This window comes from Anas platyrhynchos, chromosome 29 (genome assembly GCF_047663525.1).
Source record: "Anas platyrhynchos isolate ZD024472 breed Pekin duck chromosome 29, IASCAAS_PekinDuck_T2T, whole genome shotgun sequence".
Taxonomy (NCBI): Eukaryota; Metazoa; Chordata; class Aves; order Anseriformes; family Anatidae; genus Anas; species Anas platyrhynchos.
Window position 1 is genome coordinate 3657897 of NC_092615.1, and position 14106 is coordinate 3672002.

The 14106-nt window shown below is 41.8% G+C and overlaps 1 protein-coding gene across 3 annotated transcripts in view; it reads left to right on the forward strand.

The window, feature by feature from the left end:
• CERS4 (ceramide synthase 4) overlaps positions 1-14106 on the forward strand; it is a 54558-nt gene that overhangs the window by 23593 nt on the left and 16859 nt on the right. For all 3 annotated transcript variants that reach the window (XM_027472028.3, XM_072029335.1, XM_038169198.2), the window contains one exon: positions 12642-12759. In XM_027472028.3, the coding sequence (XP_027327829.1) occupies positions 12642-12759 (118 nt within the window). The remainder of the gene's footprint in view (positions 1-12641; positions 12760-14106) is intronic.

Sequence of the window (14106 nt, forward strand, 5' to 3'; positions counted from 1 at the left end):
CAGAATTGCTGTAAACTGTTACCATTACCTGGGTCAGAATTCCAAGAAAATACAAAGAAACGGGAAGTTCAGAGAAGGTCCTGCACACCCTGATTCACCAGCTGCATCAGACACCATGCTTGGCAGTTTTTAATGGTGCCATCTTCTTATTTTGGAGATTAAACCCGGGAAAGACCCTGCTACCCTGAGCATGTTTATTCCTCTCCTTGGCACCTGCTGGCTGAACTTGGAAATCCCGAGACAGCAGCTTCTGACAACCAGTTACTGTGCATTAGGTGGTGGCTGTGGGAAGAGGCTATGCAGTAGCTGGGTGGGGCCTGGGAGAGCTAAGGAGGTTGTGGGTGCAGCCCTAGGGGAAAAGAAACAACTCACACTTCTGTGAAGCAACTCCTCTGTGAGCTTGTTTGCTCTGGATAAGTTGGGAAAATATGGGGCATTCGGTGCTGATGAGAGCAGAATGCACACTCCTAGCCCCTGCCACAATATTGAAGCAGATGCTGGGGGAGGTCGGTAGTTCTGTCCTGACTAGAGAGAGGACCTGGAAGTTGAGAAGCCCTTTCTCTAACAGTTCCAGATTGTGTTTATGAGAATGAGGAATGTCCTGCACCTGTATCTGGTGCCTGAGTTTAAACTCTTGCATACCCGTACTTGTGCTTGGGATTGCCCCAACCCAGATGCAGGACCTTGCACTTGGCTTTGTTAAACCTCATGAGGTTCACACAGGCCCACCTCTCAAGGCTGCCCAGGTCCCCCTGGATGGCATCCCTTCCCTCCAGTGTGTCAACCACACCACACAGCTTGGTGTCATTGGCAAACTTGCTGAGGGTGCACTTCATCCCACTGTCCATGTCCCCAGCAAAGATGTTAAACAGCACCAGTCCCAATACCGACCCCTGAGGAACACCACTCATCGCTGATCTCCACTTGGATGTTGAGCTGTTGACTGCAACTCTTTGGGTGTGACCATCCAGCCAATTCCTTACCCAGTGAGCGGTCCATCCATCAAGTCCATGTCTCCAGTTTAGAGACAAGACAAGTTTTATAATGTTTGAGACTTCACAGAATTGTAGGGATTGGAAGGGACCTTGAAAGATCATTGAGTCCAACCCCCAAAATGAGACTTCTTTCAAATGATGGACTTCTTTCCATCAAAGTCAATTTCTTGGAGTTTGTGGTTATGAAGAAATCACAACTTTTATTGCAGTGTTTCTTGTCCATGTTGTTAAGAAAATACGGAAACTGAAGTGCTTTCAGGCTAATAAGGGAAAAAGTCAGCAAACAAAATGTATGTACATTTTAATAGTTCTGATTTTGGATTTGACCTTTGATTTTTGGTAACTGAAAGTCATTGTCAATGCTTTTTTATGCCAATAGCTTCCAAATTGTGGTACAGGAGGATTATATCTGAGAAGACTGTGTGCAGAGGAGGGTTTTCAAGACACCAGGTTCAGTATCAGCCAGGAGACACTCTTGTTGCAAGTAAGGCAAACTGCGTCTTGGGCCGTATTAGAAGGAGTTTGGACAGCATATTTAGAGGTTGTCTCCCCCTCAGCTTGGCACTGTTTGGAGTGTATCTCCATACTGTGTCCAGGGTAGGGCCCCACTTAAAGAGGGAGAGTACAGAGACTGGATAGGTTCCAGGGGCGTACTGCAGGATGGTCAGGACCTGAGGCACACGTCTTGTGAGGAAAGGTGTAGGGAGCTGGGTTGGTTTAGTTGAGTGAAGAAAAGGCTAAGGATCAATCTGATGGTAGCCTATAGCTACTTGAAGGGGCTTTACAAAGAATTTTTAACTTCTTTGGAAAACAAAGCCAAACTCTTCTTGGTGTCGTCAGGTGGTATGAAAAATGGTAAAGGCTAGAAAATTGCATCTTGGAAAATTCAATTTGGTCATCAGGAAGAATTTCTTTTTCCAGGGAGGGTAGTACAGTCCTGGAACTTAACACCATAAAGGTGAAGGATCTCTGTGCTTGGTGTCCTCCAGACTCTTCTGTGTTGCATTTACAAGACTTAATGTTGAAGTCTCTTTTGCCCTGATCTGGTGTTAGCAGTGGTCCTGCTCTGAGCCAGTAAATGTAGAAAAAGGTTTTTAATAGGAGAAAATGATAAAAGACATCTCAAACCTTACACACCCCAAGGTGGTTCTAGATTCTTTGAGAAATAGCTGAAACACCAATTTTCAGGTACAAGTACAAGAGCCTGAAATTCTAGCCTGTGAAGCACTTTTCTGAAGGAAGCTAAGGGCTAAAACAAGCTCTGAATTGCATGGAGTTCTGTTCAAACGCACAGTAGGTGTCATTGCTGTTACAAGTCCTCAATCTAAATTGTTTTTTTTGTCCATTCATTTCTACGTTTTCTACTTGGACTGCAGTCTCTGAACCCATTCATGATTCATAAGTGTTTCTTAAGGACTTGGCTTGCTTTCAGGTGTTACACAAATATCAGTCATTATAAAATATATGTCAAAATCAAAGCCTTCTGTCTGAGCAAAAACCTGAGGAAACTCATGAATCTTTAGTTGTCACCAGCACAAAATAGAAGACTCAGATAATTATTTGGTTTTAAACTTCTAAAATCTTTAGTAAATAGAATCATAGGTTCTAGTCTAGGTTAGCTACAATCAGCATAAATAAATTATCTGTACTATATATACGCATACATATGTGTGTGTTTGCATATATGCATACATACTTTAATACTCTTATATCAGTTTAATCCTGGACTATATAGCATTGGTAATAATTTAGTACTCATTTAAATACGGTTCTATAAACAAAATTGATGCTTTTAAAGGTGGTGATCATAGATTTCAATGCCTGTTTGCAGAACAACTTTGCTAGTGGGAAGTGAGTGTTGTAGGTAAGGATGTTTTGGGGAGAAGAATGAACATGTTGCCAAATACTGTTGCTTTGGAAGGAGATGCAATGACAAGAGCCAAAATGGAGAACTTCTGGGTGGTTCCCCTACTAACTGGTCCTTCAGATGTTTGGTAGCATGTAGAACAGCACTTGAGAAAAGGCTCTCTTACATTTGTCAAGTGATTCTGTCAAACCTTCAGGTGCACTTGTATATTCTGCTTCCTCTGAGCTGCATGGGCTGTGAAGAAATGTCTTAAGTCATGGAGAGATTGTTTTTTTTGTTTGTTTGTTTTTTGTTGTTGTTTTGTTTTGTTTTGTTTTTTTATTTGTTTTTTTTTTTTATTTGTTTTTTTGTTTTTTTTTTCATTCAGTTCTGAAATAAGTGAGAGGGGAAATGGGTGCTGTCCTGAATGCAGTGAGGGAGAGCCAAACCTGCTAAAAATCAGCAGCTGAAAGTTAGCTTGTTACATCCACAGCCTGTCCCCATTAACTTCACATAAAGCCTTGCATTATTGTCAAAGCTGTACGTGATACTATCTGGTGCCTTTGCTCATTTTGTACTCTGCCTGCTGATTCTCCTCTGCCCTGTATTAAGATCAGCAAATTCAAGGTTGCTGTAGTCCAGGTTATAACACCTTTCTCTCTTCTGTCTGTTCAAGGACAGAAGTGGTGCACGGTAAGCCATTGAATAGGAGCCAGAGACAATTCAGTTTTAATTAAATTATTTGAAGTTGCAGAAATGAAAAAAGGCAGCTTCAGTTATGGAGCTCCCTCTGCCTTGATTATCCTCTGCTAGGCTGCCTCTGTGCTTCTGCCCTAAGTCTGGCATGGAAACGGTACCGGTAGAGCAAACTGTGGCCTTCTGAAAGCCAAGTGTTCCTTTACTGAGTCCATTTCATCACCAGGGGTTGGGAGACACTATCTCACAGTGAGATATTCTTACTATTCTCACAAGTGATTCTGCTGCTTTGCCTTCAAGATCCAGAGTAAAGTGTTAAGTGATACATATTATCACTCAGATTTGTGAGAACGTGGGATTCTGGCATCCCAGCATCTCTGAAGGCAGTAGATGTGAAGAATTGGGTCGTTTTTTCAAAAAAAAAGTTTATGAATGTGATAGTATTTAGAGATGTGCAGCATCTTACCTCAGGTTATCTTCAGATTTCCTTCAGGCTACTGCTTCATGATCCTATTCTAATATCTACATTCTCTTACCATTTCCCTCAATTCAAACAAAATATTTTTGTTCTTTTGTGTATGTTCACCACAGGTTGACACAGGATGAATCTAATGTTGTGTAAGCTGACAGGTGAGGTTAATGAAAAGGTAAATGATGTTTAAAGCACAAAAGACTGTAACAAAGATCTGCCAGTTCACAGTCTTGTGGTTTAATTTTCATCCATCTTGCCAGATAGTGAACTGCCAATTAAATCCTACCTTGTGGATTTCAGAAAACTGGTTTGCAGTCAATCAGAAATGACATCTTCATCTTTGTTGGCGGCCGTGGTTTCTCTGGCTGAAGCCACACTGCTTTAGAGGTTTCCTTTCAAATCTTGATGTTAGTTCATGCTCCATCTTCACAGGACACCAGGGAGAGCAGCATAAGAAGTCCAGATCAGTAATTAGGTCAGATCTGCTACTCCCCTTGATCAGCAGTGAGCCCCAGTGTAGGTGTTTGGGGAACTGAAGTTCTGGTTCCTGAACTTCCAGTGTCCTGTTGAGCCATCTTTTCAAGCAATCTTCTTTAGCCATAAAGGTTGGTATCTTTTGGTTTTCAATGAAAGGTTACCTTCTGAGGAAGCTTTCTGATTTCCTTCTGATCAGTTTTGGCTTCATAAGACATCCAACTTCTTCAGCTTTTACAACCTCACTATAAATGCATTTATAGTAAGGACAGAAGTATTTCATGGAGATAGCTTATACTTGCAGATTGTAGTGTGAATTTCTGCAGAAACATCCACTCAGAATTTTCCAATCCATTTGCCTTCAAAGGCAAACCATGCAACTGACTTTATTATTACAACAAAGTAATTCTTATTATCTGGAATAAAACCTTATGGAAAACAACTACTCCAATCTTTCTACAAAAATAATGATGCAATTTATTTAATTGTCTACTAGCACACACTCAGGTACAATTGAGATGAGTACAATATAAGCTTTATTTTAGAGTATAAAGGTACAGAGCTTCAGATTTCCACTAGCACTCAGAATTAGCCCATAGGCAGTTGGGGATATAGAGGACCCTTGTCCACATTGCTGCTGGGTGAACCTGGCTTATAGAATATCACTGTCTAGCTCCTCAAGTGGTGAATTTGTTTGTGTACTGCTCATTCTTCATCTGGTGGAGAATTCAGCTGATGTAGACTTGTTTTTCAGAACTTCTTGGCTGCTGCTGGGGACAATAGATGTCTGTCATCACTGCTGTTACCAGTGGTTGGCAGCATGAATGGGAGAAGTGAGAGAAAACCAGTAAAAAGAATGATCTCTCTTCAAGTTGAAAAGCGGCTTCTGTCTTCCCTTTTGCTGATCCTGTGACATAGATTTGAAAACACTGATGAATTTCGGTCTCCTTGTAGCAAAAAGTTACAATGATGCTACAAAACTAGTAATAATTTATCCAGATTGTGCAGAATTCAAGATAAATGGTGCACAAAGTACTGTTTGATGCCTATTTTAAAAGCACATTCACTCTCTGAGACACAGTAGCTCATTCAGCTGCAGCCTGTCTCATCCTAGCTGTAGCTGCAGCTTGCATAATTCAACAGACGTGAGGGAGGGGAGCCCCCATAGCAATAACTTTATGGTTTGATTCCCGTCCTATATGGTGAAGAAATGTAGGGAAAGGTACTCTGAAAGCTATAGAATTAGGGCTGCATATACGCTTCCTGTGGTCCAATGATTTGAGTCTGTTTGATTTCCAAAGATAAATATACAAATCTGACCAAAGCTTTCTTGCATTTTACTAGAATTGAGACAAATGAGCACAAATGCCTTAGCAACATCTTGCTAAGTATGTGGGAGATAGCCGTGCTCTGCCGTGAGTGCTCCACATCTGAATCAGCACTTGGACACTCTGGCCTGGTTAGAAGGACATCCCTGGAAACTAATGCCAATCCTGTCTGGCCTAGACTAATTTCAATGTTCCTTTATGAAATTAGCCTGAATGACTTTCTCTTCCTCAGCTTTTGAAGTGGTAGGTGACTACTGGCTAGCCTAGGAACTCTGCCGAGCAGCTACAATGGAGGGATGACAGCACAGATCCTTGTGGTACTGTTTTTAGCCATAGGGTGGACATCAGGGGTACCTAAAATGTGGTGCTCTTGCTGTCACCTCGTGTGACCTTGTTCCACCAAACCCCCTAAGGAACACCAGAGTGTTTTCCTTGTAACCTGGCCATTGTTTTGCTTTGTTTTGTTTTGTTCCTAACTCTAGAAGACCATCCATAGAGATCACGTCACCCTTTTGCATGCACTGAACCATGAGGGTGGTTGCTCCTGTGCCTGCTCTCTGTGTGAGGGTAGCTCCTGGTTTTTCCCTCTGCCTGTGGTCATTCTCAAAGACCTGTTCCAATGCAATCTGTATCCAGCAACAGGCACTTCTCAGGCCTGCTGTGAGGTTTAAGGGGTGGTGAGTGTCATTGCCCTCAAGGAACAGGCCCTGCCTCAAGAAGACCTTACAGATTTCTTGGTAGTTCCTTATCTGCATGAGTCCATGGCTCCATCTCTCTCCAGGGTTCTGCTGAACCGTTCAACCAAGACAGTTGTATTGTTCCTTTTATTTTGTATGGTAATAACTTGCTCTGTTTCTTGCTCTACCAGATTGTTAGGCAAGTTTATTCCTAGAAAATCTGTGTTAGCATATTGCTTTACATGGGTGAAGAGCCTTTGGGCCCTTCTGATAAAGGATACGTAGTGAGTACAAGGAATTGCTTTTTCAGTTAAGCTGTTGCTCTGAGCTTGCCCCTTCAAAAATGATTCAGAGGCTCTTTTAATAGCAGTCTGGCTTATGTTCTCTGACCTGTAGTGTCTGTGATTCCTGCATTGACACTGAGATATTTTTATACACAGAGACAAACAATTGGAATATGTACTACCCACAGACAATAGCCTACAGATAACATATCAGGTTACTGTGGGCAGAGCAGGGGAAACAAAACACTGTGTCCTGAGCTTCTTCAGTAAGAGCTGTTAGAACAAGCTACACGAGATTTCGCTTTTTGTTCAGAGAGAAGTTTGTTCCCTCCCACTCTAACATTTGCCCTAGAATTTCTATGCCTGTTTGGGCAGCAGCTGCTGAATGGCAGTGAGCTGCCGCTGAGTTTGTTACTAGACATCTCCCCTGGCTGGGCTCAAAATGAAGGCTTACAAGATTTGCAGCTGAGAGTCACAGTGAAGCACGGACCAGTCTGGCAAATGGAAAGGGAAGCTGATGTTAAAATGGGAAGGAGGCACGCACAAAGCCTCAAGGAAGTCTAGCTTGGGTATCCTGAAAGATTCACTTTGTCTCAGAAATTACAGGTATAATGCAAGAAGTGTTGTCTCAGTCCAGGACCTGGTTTATGTAGGAGTCAAGCTGCATGAAGACAATTTAAGGACAGATTGATAATGGCAAGGAATTATTCTCCTTGCTTCGATTATCCTATTGGTTCCTTCTGGTGGCAAAATCCATAAATCTGCTGATTTTCTGTGCTTCTTTCCTTGGTAACCTCATGGGACAACATACTAATTGCAGCCTCTTAGAAAACAAGCTGAACTACTTAAAAGGCATAGTGAACTGCTCTGTGTTTGTGATTTGACATTAGCTTTAACCGTCTTGCTGCAGAGGGCTGAAATAGCTCACTTCCTGAGTCTTTCCTTGTGAGATTCCTGCTTTTCAACAAAGCAGGGTGGGAAGAGGAGGATTTGGCATCAAGTTTGCATATGAAAAAGGGAGCTCCCCTGCTGATGCACATGATAGAGCAAAATAAAAAAAAAATAAGAATTGCCTCTACGCTGTTGTGCAATAGTGGAAGTTAAGAACAAGCTTCTCAAGCTCCTTAGTAATTTAGGCCAAGTTTTGTTGGCCTAAATCTTGTCAAGAAGGCTAAGGATCAACACAGTAATTTACAGAGGATCAAATGCTAGGGAATGAAAGAAGAGATCATAAACAGTCTTACTCACAAACGAAATGTGTTATTAACAGATACACAAAAATAACAGTATAACTTTGTTTCCTATCCATATATATATTTGTATTCATAAGCTGTTATTGTAAGACTTTACAAAATAATTATTTTAATTAAATTGTGGTATGTTTGTTTAGTAAAGTAGATGGAAGTTACCTGGAATTTTTTACCTCTCTGGCTCAATCAATATTTAAGTATTTTCCTCCAAGTGGAATGGTATAAACCTGAAAAACTTAGGGCAAATGTTCCAAAATACCAGAACAGAATTCTCCAGTGTCCAAGAAATCTCCAGGACCCTGTTAATTCAGATGTAGCAGAGCATATTGCCAAAGAAGGGCAGCAGACTGTAGCCCATTGAATATTAATTCTCCCAAGTAAGTAAATGATTGATAATTTCTATTTACATACAAAACAAAGTGCCTGTTGTAAACTGGTGCATTTCTCCATGGCTACTACCTCTCATGGGAGCATGGCTGTAAATCCGGACTATTAACAAAAATAATAATAAAAGACTATTTTAAGTTATTTTAAACATACTCCCAGTTTAGTCAGAATGATTAGGTCTTTTCTTTAGGAGGGTTGCGATAGTGTATGAGCTATGTTTTGTGCATTAAAAGAAAGGAATAGCGTTGAACTGCTCAGAACAGATGAACTCAGAAGCAGAAGAAAGGTGGAAGAGAAGACCATTTTCAAGTATTTAATTTTGAAATGTATTTTTCTGCGATTCATTTTCCACAGAGATTTTTGTTACTGATTAGTAATCAAGAAGCATCTGAAAACAACTTCCTCTTAGGTGCTTTAGGCATGTATTTGGTGCAAAGATTTAAGCTGGCTGTTTTGTGTAATATAGCTTTGACAGCTTCTTGACAGCATCCTCTTGTAACCACAAGAAAGTTGACGATATTATAGGATCACAGAGGTAACACTTTGCCACTGGAAAGTATGGGTCTTCAAGAGATTGTGCAGTTCGAAGAGTGGAAGTGTTGGTTCCTACAGACACTGGTTCTCCATTTCTTGGTGCTAGAAGATATTTGCAGAGTGACACCCTTATAAATTCAATTCCATTTGTGGAAAATAAACTCACAAAAGCTAAATTATTTCCTGTGTCTCATACTATCTCTGAAAGCCTCTGCAAAGGGGCATAGCCCAGTTTTGCAAGGTGAGGGAGTGTGGACTTAGGCCCCTCCATGATTAATCCATTTAATTTCAGCTTCATCAGGTTTTGCACAAAATAGTTTGTTCACTGGTGATTACTGAATTGAATTCCTTACTATGAACTTCCCCTTGTAAACCTTGAAGTTAGAGAAGCTATCTTCACCTGAACCTTTCTGAAGAAGGAATAGGTTTGAGATAAAAGACATCTCATGGACTGTGTCTTGCCTTACCTAGCTATGGAAAGCTGTACAATTAGTCCTCAGGCTTTCTGCTTCCATATTCCGGACAGATGATAAGCTTCCATGATGAGACCATCTCTGCAACTGAGGTGATGAATCTGTGATGTTGAAATCAGTACAAACATCATCCTCTGAGTTTGGAACAAGATTCAACTAAAAAGTGAGTCAGAGCATACATCCAACATGTACAAACCTCCCTTAGGAGGAATTTCAGGGTTTGATTTCCCAATTGTGTTCATAAAAGTAGGATTGGTCCTATAATTCATGGTTAAACTCAAAACCTCAACAACAAAGTAATTGTAGCTCTGGTTAATCACACCCTGTCCTCATCAACTGCAACTGGCTTGTTTCTGTTACAGTGAGATTTTATACCATGACCATAACAAACCAACAGGAAAGAAAGAGAAAAAGATTAATCTAAATTAAGGCGTCATGCAGAATAGTTGAAATAGTTTTTCAAAAAAAGAACCAAACTTGTTGGCAAGTTGCCCTGACACCTGGCAGGAACGTTCTCTTTCCCTTTAAGGTGCTTGGAAAATTTTAGACCAGTTTCTGATGTGGACTGATAAGAAGCTGCAGTAAGTTTCTTCCTGAGCAGCAGAAATTTATTACATCTTCATCTTCAGAGGAGCTTCAGAGGAACCACTTAAGAACCAAGACCTAGTGCAGATCTTAGGGCAAATGTTTTCTCCATTTCTGTATAGTTATGGATATCCTTGAAATACTTTGTCATTGTTCTTAGCACAGGAGGGGCTGTCTAATACCACTGTTAACTGTTGCAGCAATGCCAAGATGCTGCTGAGTTTCACTAAAACTAATGAGAGCTTACACAGAGTGTGATACCTGTGTGTCTTGTAGTTAGAAAGTAGCTAGCAATCACACGTAACCACTGAACCCCCTCTTATGGTAGAAATACATATTTTTCAGTGGTCTTGGTACATCTTTGAATGGTTCTTTAGCCAGTGATGTTAAAGGAATTTCCCAGAGAAGATGGAAAAGAACAACTGGAATATGGAGCTGGCCATGGAAAAGAATGGTTGAAATCATCTGTTACATGAGGGAGCTAAATGTACAACCATTCTGTGTTTTATGCCTTAATATAATAGAAGTTACAAAATTCCTTCGGTAGGTAGTCTCTTCAGAAAATTGCTTCTGAAACCTGTTTACTAAATGAAGATAAAAGTCAGAAGAACGCTGTGGTAGGATACTTGATCTAGAATAGTCCCTAAACACACAAATGTATGGAGTGGCTACATGGCTAGAAGAGATCACAGGCAACCATACCATATGATCCCAGTTATAAACATACCACATACAGTTTTTAAGTAAAACGTCTTTAAACACCTATGTAATGATGTAACTTCCACAACTTTATTGCTCCCATGAAAAAAAAAATGTTGTTTGGTTTCTGAATTATTAGGGATAACTGATCAGAGCTGCTGCTTGTACAGAATGAAGATGAACCAGGCAGAGCAGGCCTGCATCTCAGCACTCTCTACCTTTGCATGGTATTCATCAGCTCGTAACCACCCTCAATGCCAATTTACAGTTGCTAAGTTCAAGGGAGCTGTTAGCACTTAGAGCAAAATTTTCTTTTTTCTCCAAAATGCAGAGAGAAGGTTTTCCAATGATTTTGCATGTATGATGATCACGAGCAGGAATATATGCCCTTGGTGGAAGAGGATCAGGCCAGGGGAAACATAACCAAACTGGACATGCGTAAGACCTCATGTGATGCACCTGCAAGTGCCGAGCGGAGCTGGCAGATGTCATTGCAAGGCCAATTTCAATATTTTTTGATTGATTGTGGCAACTAGGAGAAATGCCTAAAGACTAGAAGAAAGCAATGTCACTCCTGTCCTTGACAAGGGCAAGAAGGAGGACATGGGGAATCATAAACTTGTAGAAAATCCCAAGTTGGAAGAGACTCACAAGGATCATCAAGTCCAAACACAGAAGGTTCCGTATGAACATTAGAAAGCACTTTTGCACTGTGAGGGTGACAGAGCACAGGACCAGGTTGCCCAGAGTGGTGGTGGAGTCTCCCTCCTTGGAGCTGTCTGGAAATGGTCCTGGGTGACTGGCTGTAGGCCAGAGATCCTTGCCAATCTCAGCCATGCTGGGATTCTATGAGCAGTGCTGAAAAGTTCTAGGCAGACACTCCACTCTTTTTGGCTAATGAGATTAATTGCATGCCAGTGGCGATGTGTAAACGGTAGTGACTTAAAAGAAACAACTAATTCTATGATACTATGAACTAATTCTCCAGAAATGCAAAGAGCAGGCAGTTAAACTGGGCCTTTTTTGCAATTCTGATTTGCCAAGTTTCCTGTTTGTGCAGTGTTCATGTGGTACCTCACTTCACACCATTTATGAAGCTATTTCCTATGGTTAAGGAGGAAAAGAGGGTTTGTAGTGGAGAAGTTTAGTTGAGCACAACAATTCTATGCCTAGTCTTGCCACCCATTTGAAACTTTTTTCTATTTATGCAGATATTTTTCTTTGCATTGTTTCACCATGAAAGGCTAAAGGTGCACAGCAAACATAAGCAACTATGCCTTGTGGTTATGTTTTTAGTTGTTATGCTCTTATGTTCCCACTGTCTGGCATGCTTTAAGAGAAACTGAGGAAAGTTTTTCCAGTAAAGACCAAGGGGCTGTGGTGGTTTTACCGTGCTAGGCAGCTAAACACCACAGGGGCCTCCTGTTTTATCAGGATATTTATTGATCCTCTTGATCCTGAGCCAAGTCTGTAGTTCACATGGGTCCTCTGTATGTTTAACATGAAAACTAAACAGTGTTGAGGCCTTGTCATCAATGTGGTACTCTGCATAAGCTACAAGCAAGCCAAAGACCAACAGCAGGTATGACGGCTGTCTCTACAAGCCTGGGCTTCATGCCATAATCTGGGACGCCCAAACATAGTTGATTTGAAAGCTGACAAAGCAGGATGTAGCATTTCCAACCTCAGTCAGTGTTGTGTATTGCAACACTGAGCTCAAGGCCCATAGCATAGAAGCCCCACTGTTTCTATTGTAACATTTTTTACTCAAGTTTCTTTATTTTCCTTACCTGCTTGACACAATACTTGTGCTTAGACCCAAAATTGTGGGAGATAACTGTGAGACACAACTGTTAATGTACTACACCATGTTGTACAGTGCTGCAGTATCAGAAATCACTGTTCTATTTTGGGCTGAACCTTGAATCTTTTCTCTTGCAGAGCCATAGCCCTGCCCCTTGGTGCCAAACTGGGTGTGAGGGACAAGCAGAGACCAAATGCTCAGCCTAACCCCATACTGGAAACATTCTACAGTACGCACTGCAAGAACCCTAAAGAAGTGAGTCTTTCTTCTTTGCTTTCCTCTAGATTTAGCCCTTGTATCTTTACCTAAATAGCATCACATTTGGAATCCTGAAGTTTGATGATGCCACTTGGAAACTCAACAAAGCAGCAGGAACCTCTGTAGCACTGGCCGCCTGACACCAACTAGGCATGGTGATCTTCCTGCAAATGCCATCAGCCATCAGCTCTGCTTCTGAACATGTGGGAATAACAGCTTTCCACAGATAGCACTCCAAAAAATTAAATCTCGAACTTGTTTGGACAGGAAACTCCTCTCCCAAAGGAAATAATGACAACTCCTGTTTGTTCGTTTGCCTTCTTTTCATATATTAGCAAATCACTGTCACATCAACTCCCTTGAAGTGACTTCCCTTGTTGCTAGTCCTTGAAGCATAGCACATGTGGATTGCGTAATTCTCTTAGTTCAGGGAGGCAGGTCATTCTGTTGCTGTGCAATCCACCAGTTTGAGATTGGCCTTTTAGGAAGCCGACTAAAATCCTGTCTGTCGTTAGAGACAAAGTAAGGAGCGCTAGAAAACTGCAAACACAAATGGTAGGTAGTTTTCCCTTGGGAGAAAAAAATAAATCTTGAAGATCTTGGCAGTATAATTCAGTTATAATGGCTGCTGCTGAGGGAAAAAGCATTGGAAGGATAGTATATAGTTAAGCTGAATTTGGATTTAGCCTTGTCAGTGGAGACCCTGGATGTAACCACTGTGGTAAGTAAGCGAATCACTGTGGTGATTCCACACTGATGGCTAGCTAAACTCCACCCCACCAATTTCTCACTCCCCCTCCTCAATAGAACAGGGGGAGAAACTATGATGGAAAAGGACTCAAGAGGTGAGATAAGGACAGGGAGAGGGAGATCACTCACCAACCACCATCTCAGGCAAAACAGGCTCAACAGAGGGAGAGAAATGTAATTTATAACCTATTACTAACAGGCTAGAGCAGCGCAAAAATACACTAAAATTATCTCCCTCCATCCACCTCTTCTACCTCCTCCTCACAGGCAGCGCAGGGGAACAGGGAGGTGGTCAGTCTGTAACACTTCCATCTCTGCCACTCCTTCACAGCCACTCTCTTCACCTGCTCCAGCGTAGGATCCCTCCCACGGGATGCCGTCCTTCTCAAACTGATCCTGTATGGGCTTTCCACAGGCAGCAGCTCTTCAAGAACTGCTCCCACATGGCTCCGTACCATGGGGGCCATCCATCAGGAGCAAAATGCTCCAACATGCGTCCCCCATGGGCGGAAGCTCCCCCCAGACCCCCTGCTTCTGCGTGGGCTCCTCTCCACGGGCTGCAGCTCTGGCTCAGGGCCTGCTCCTGTGTGGGCT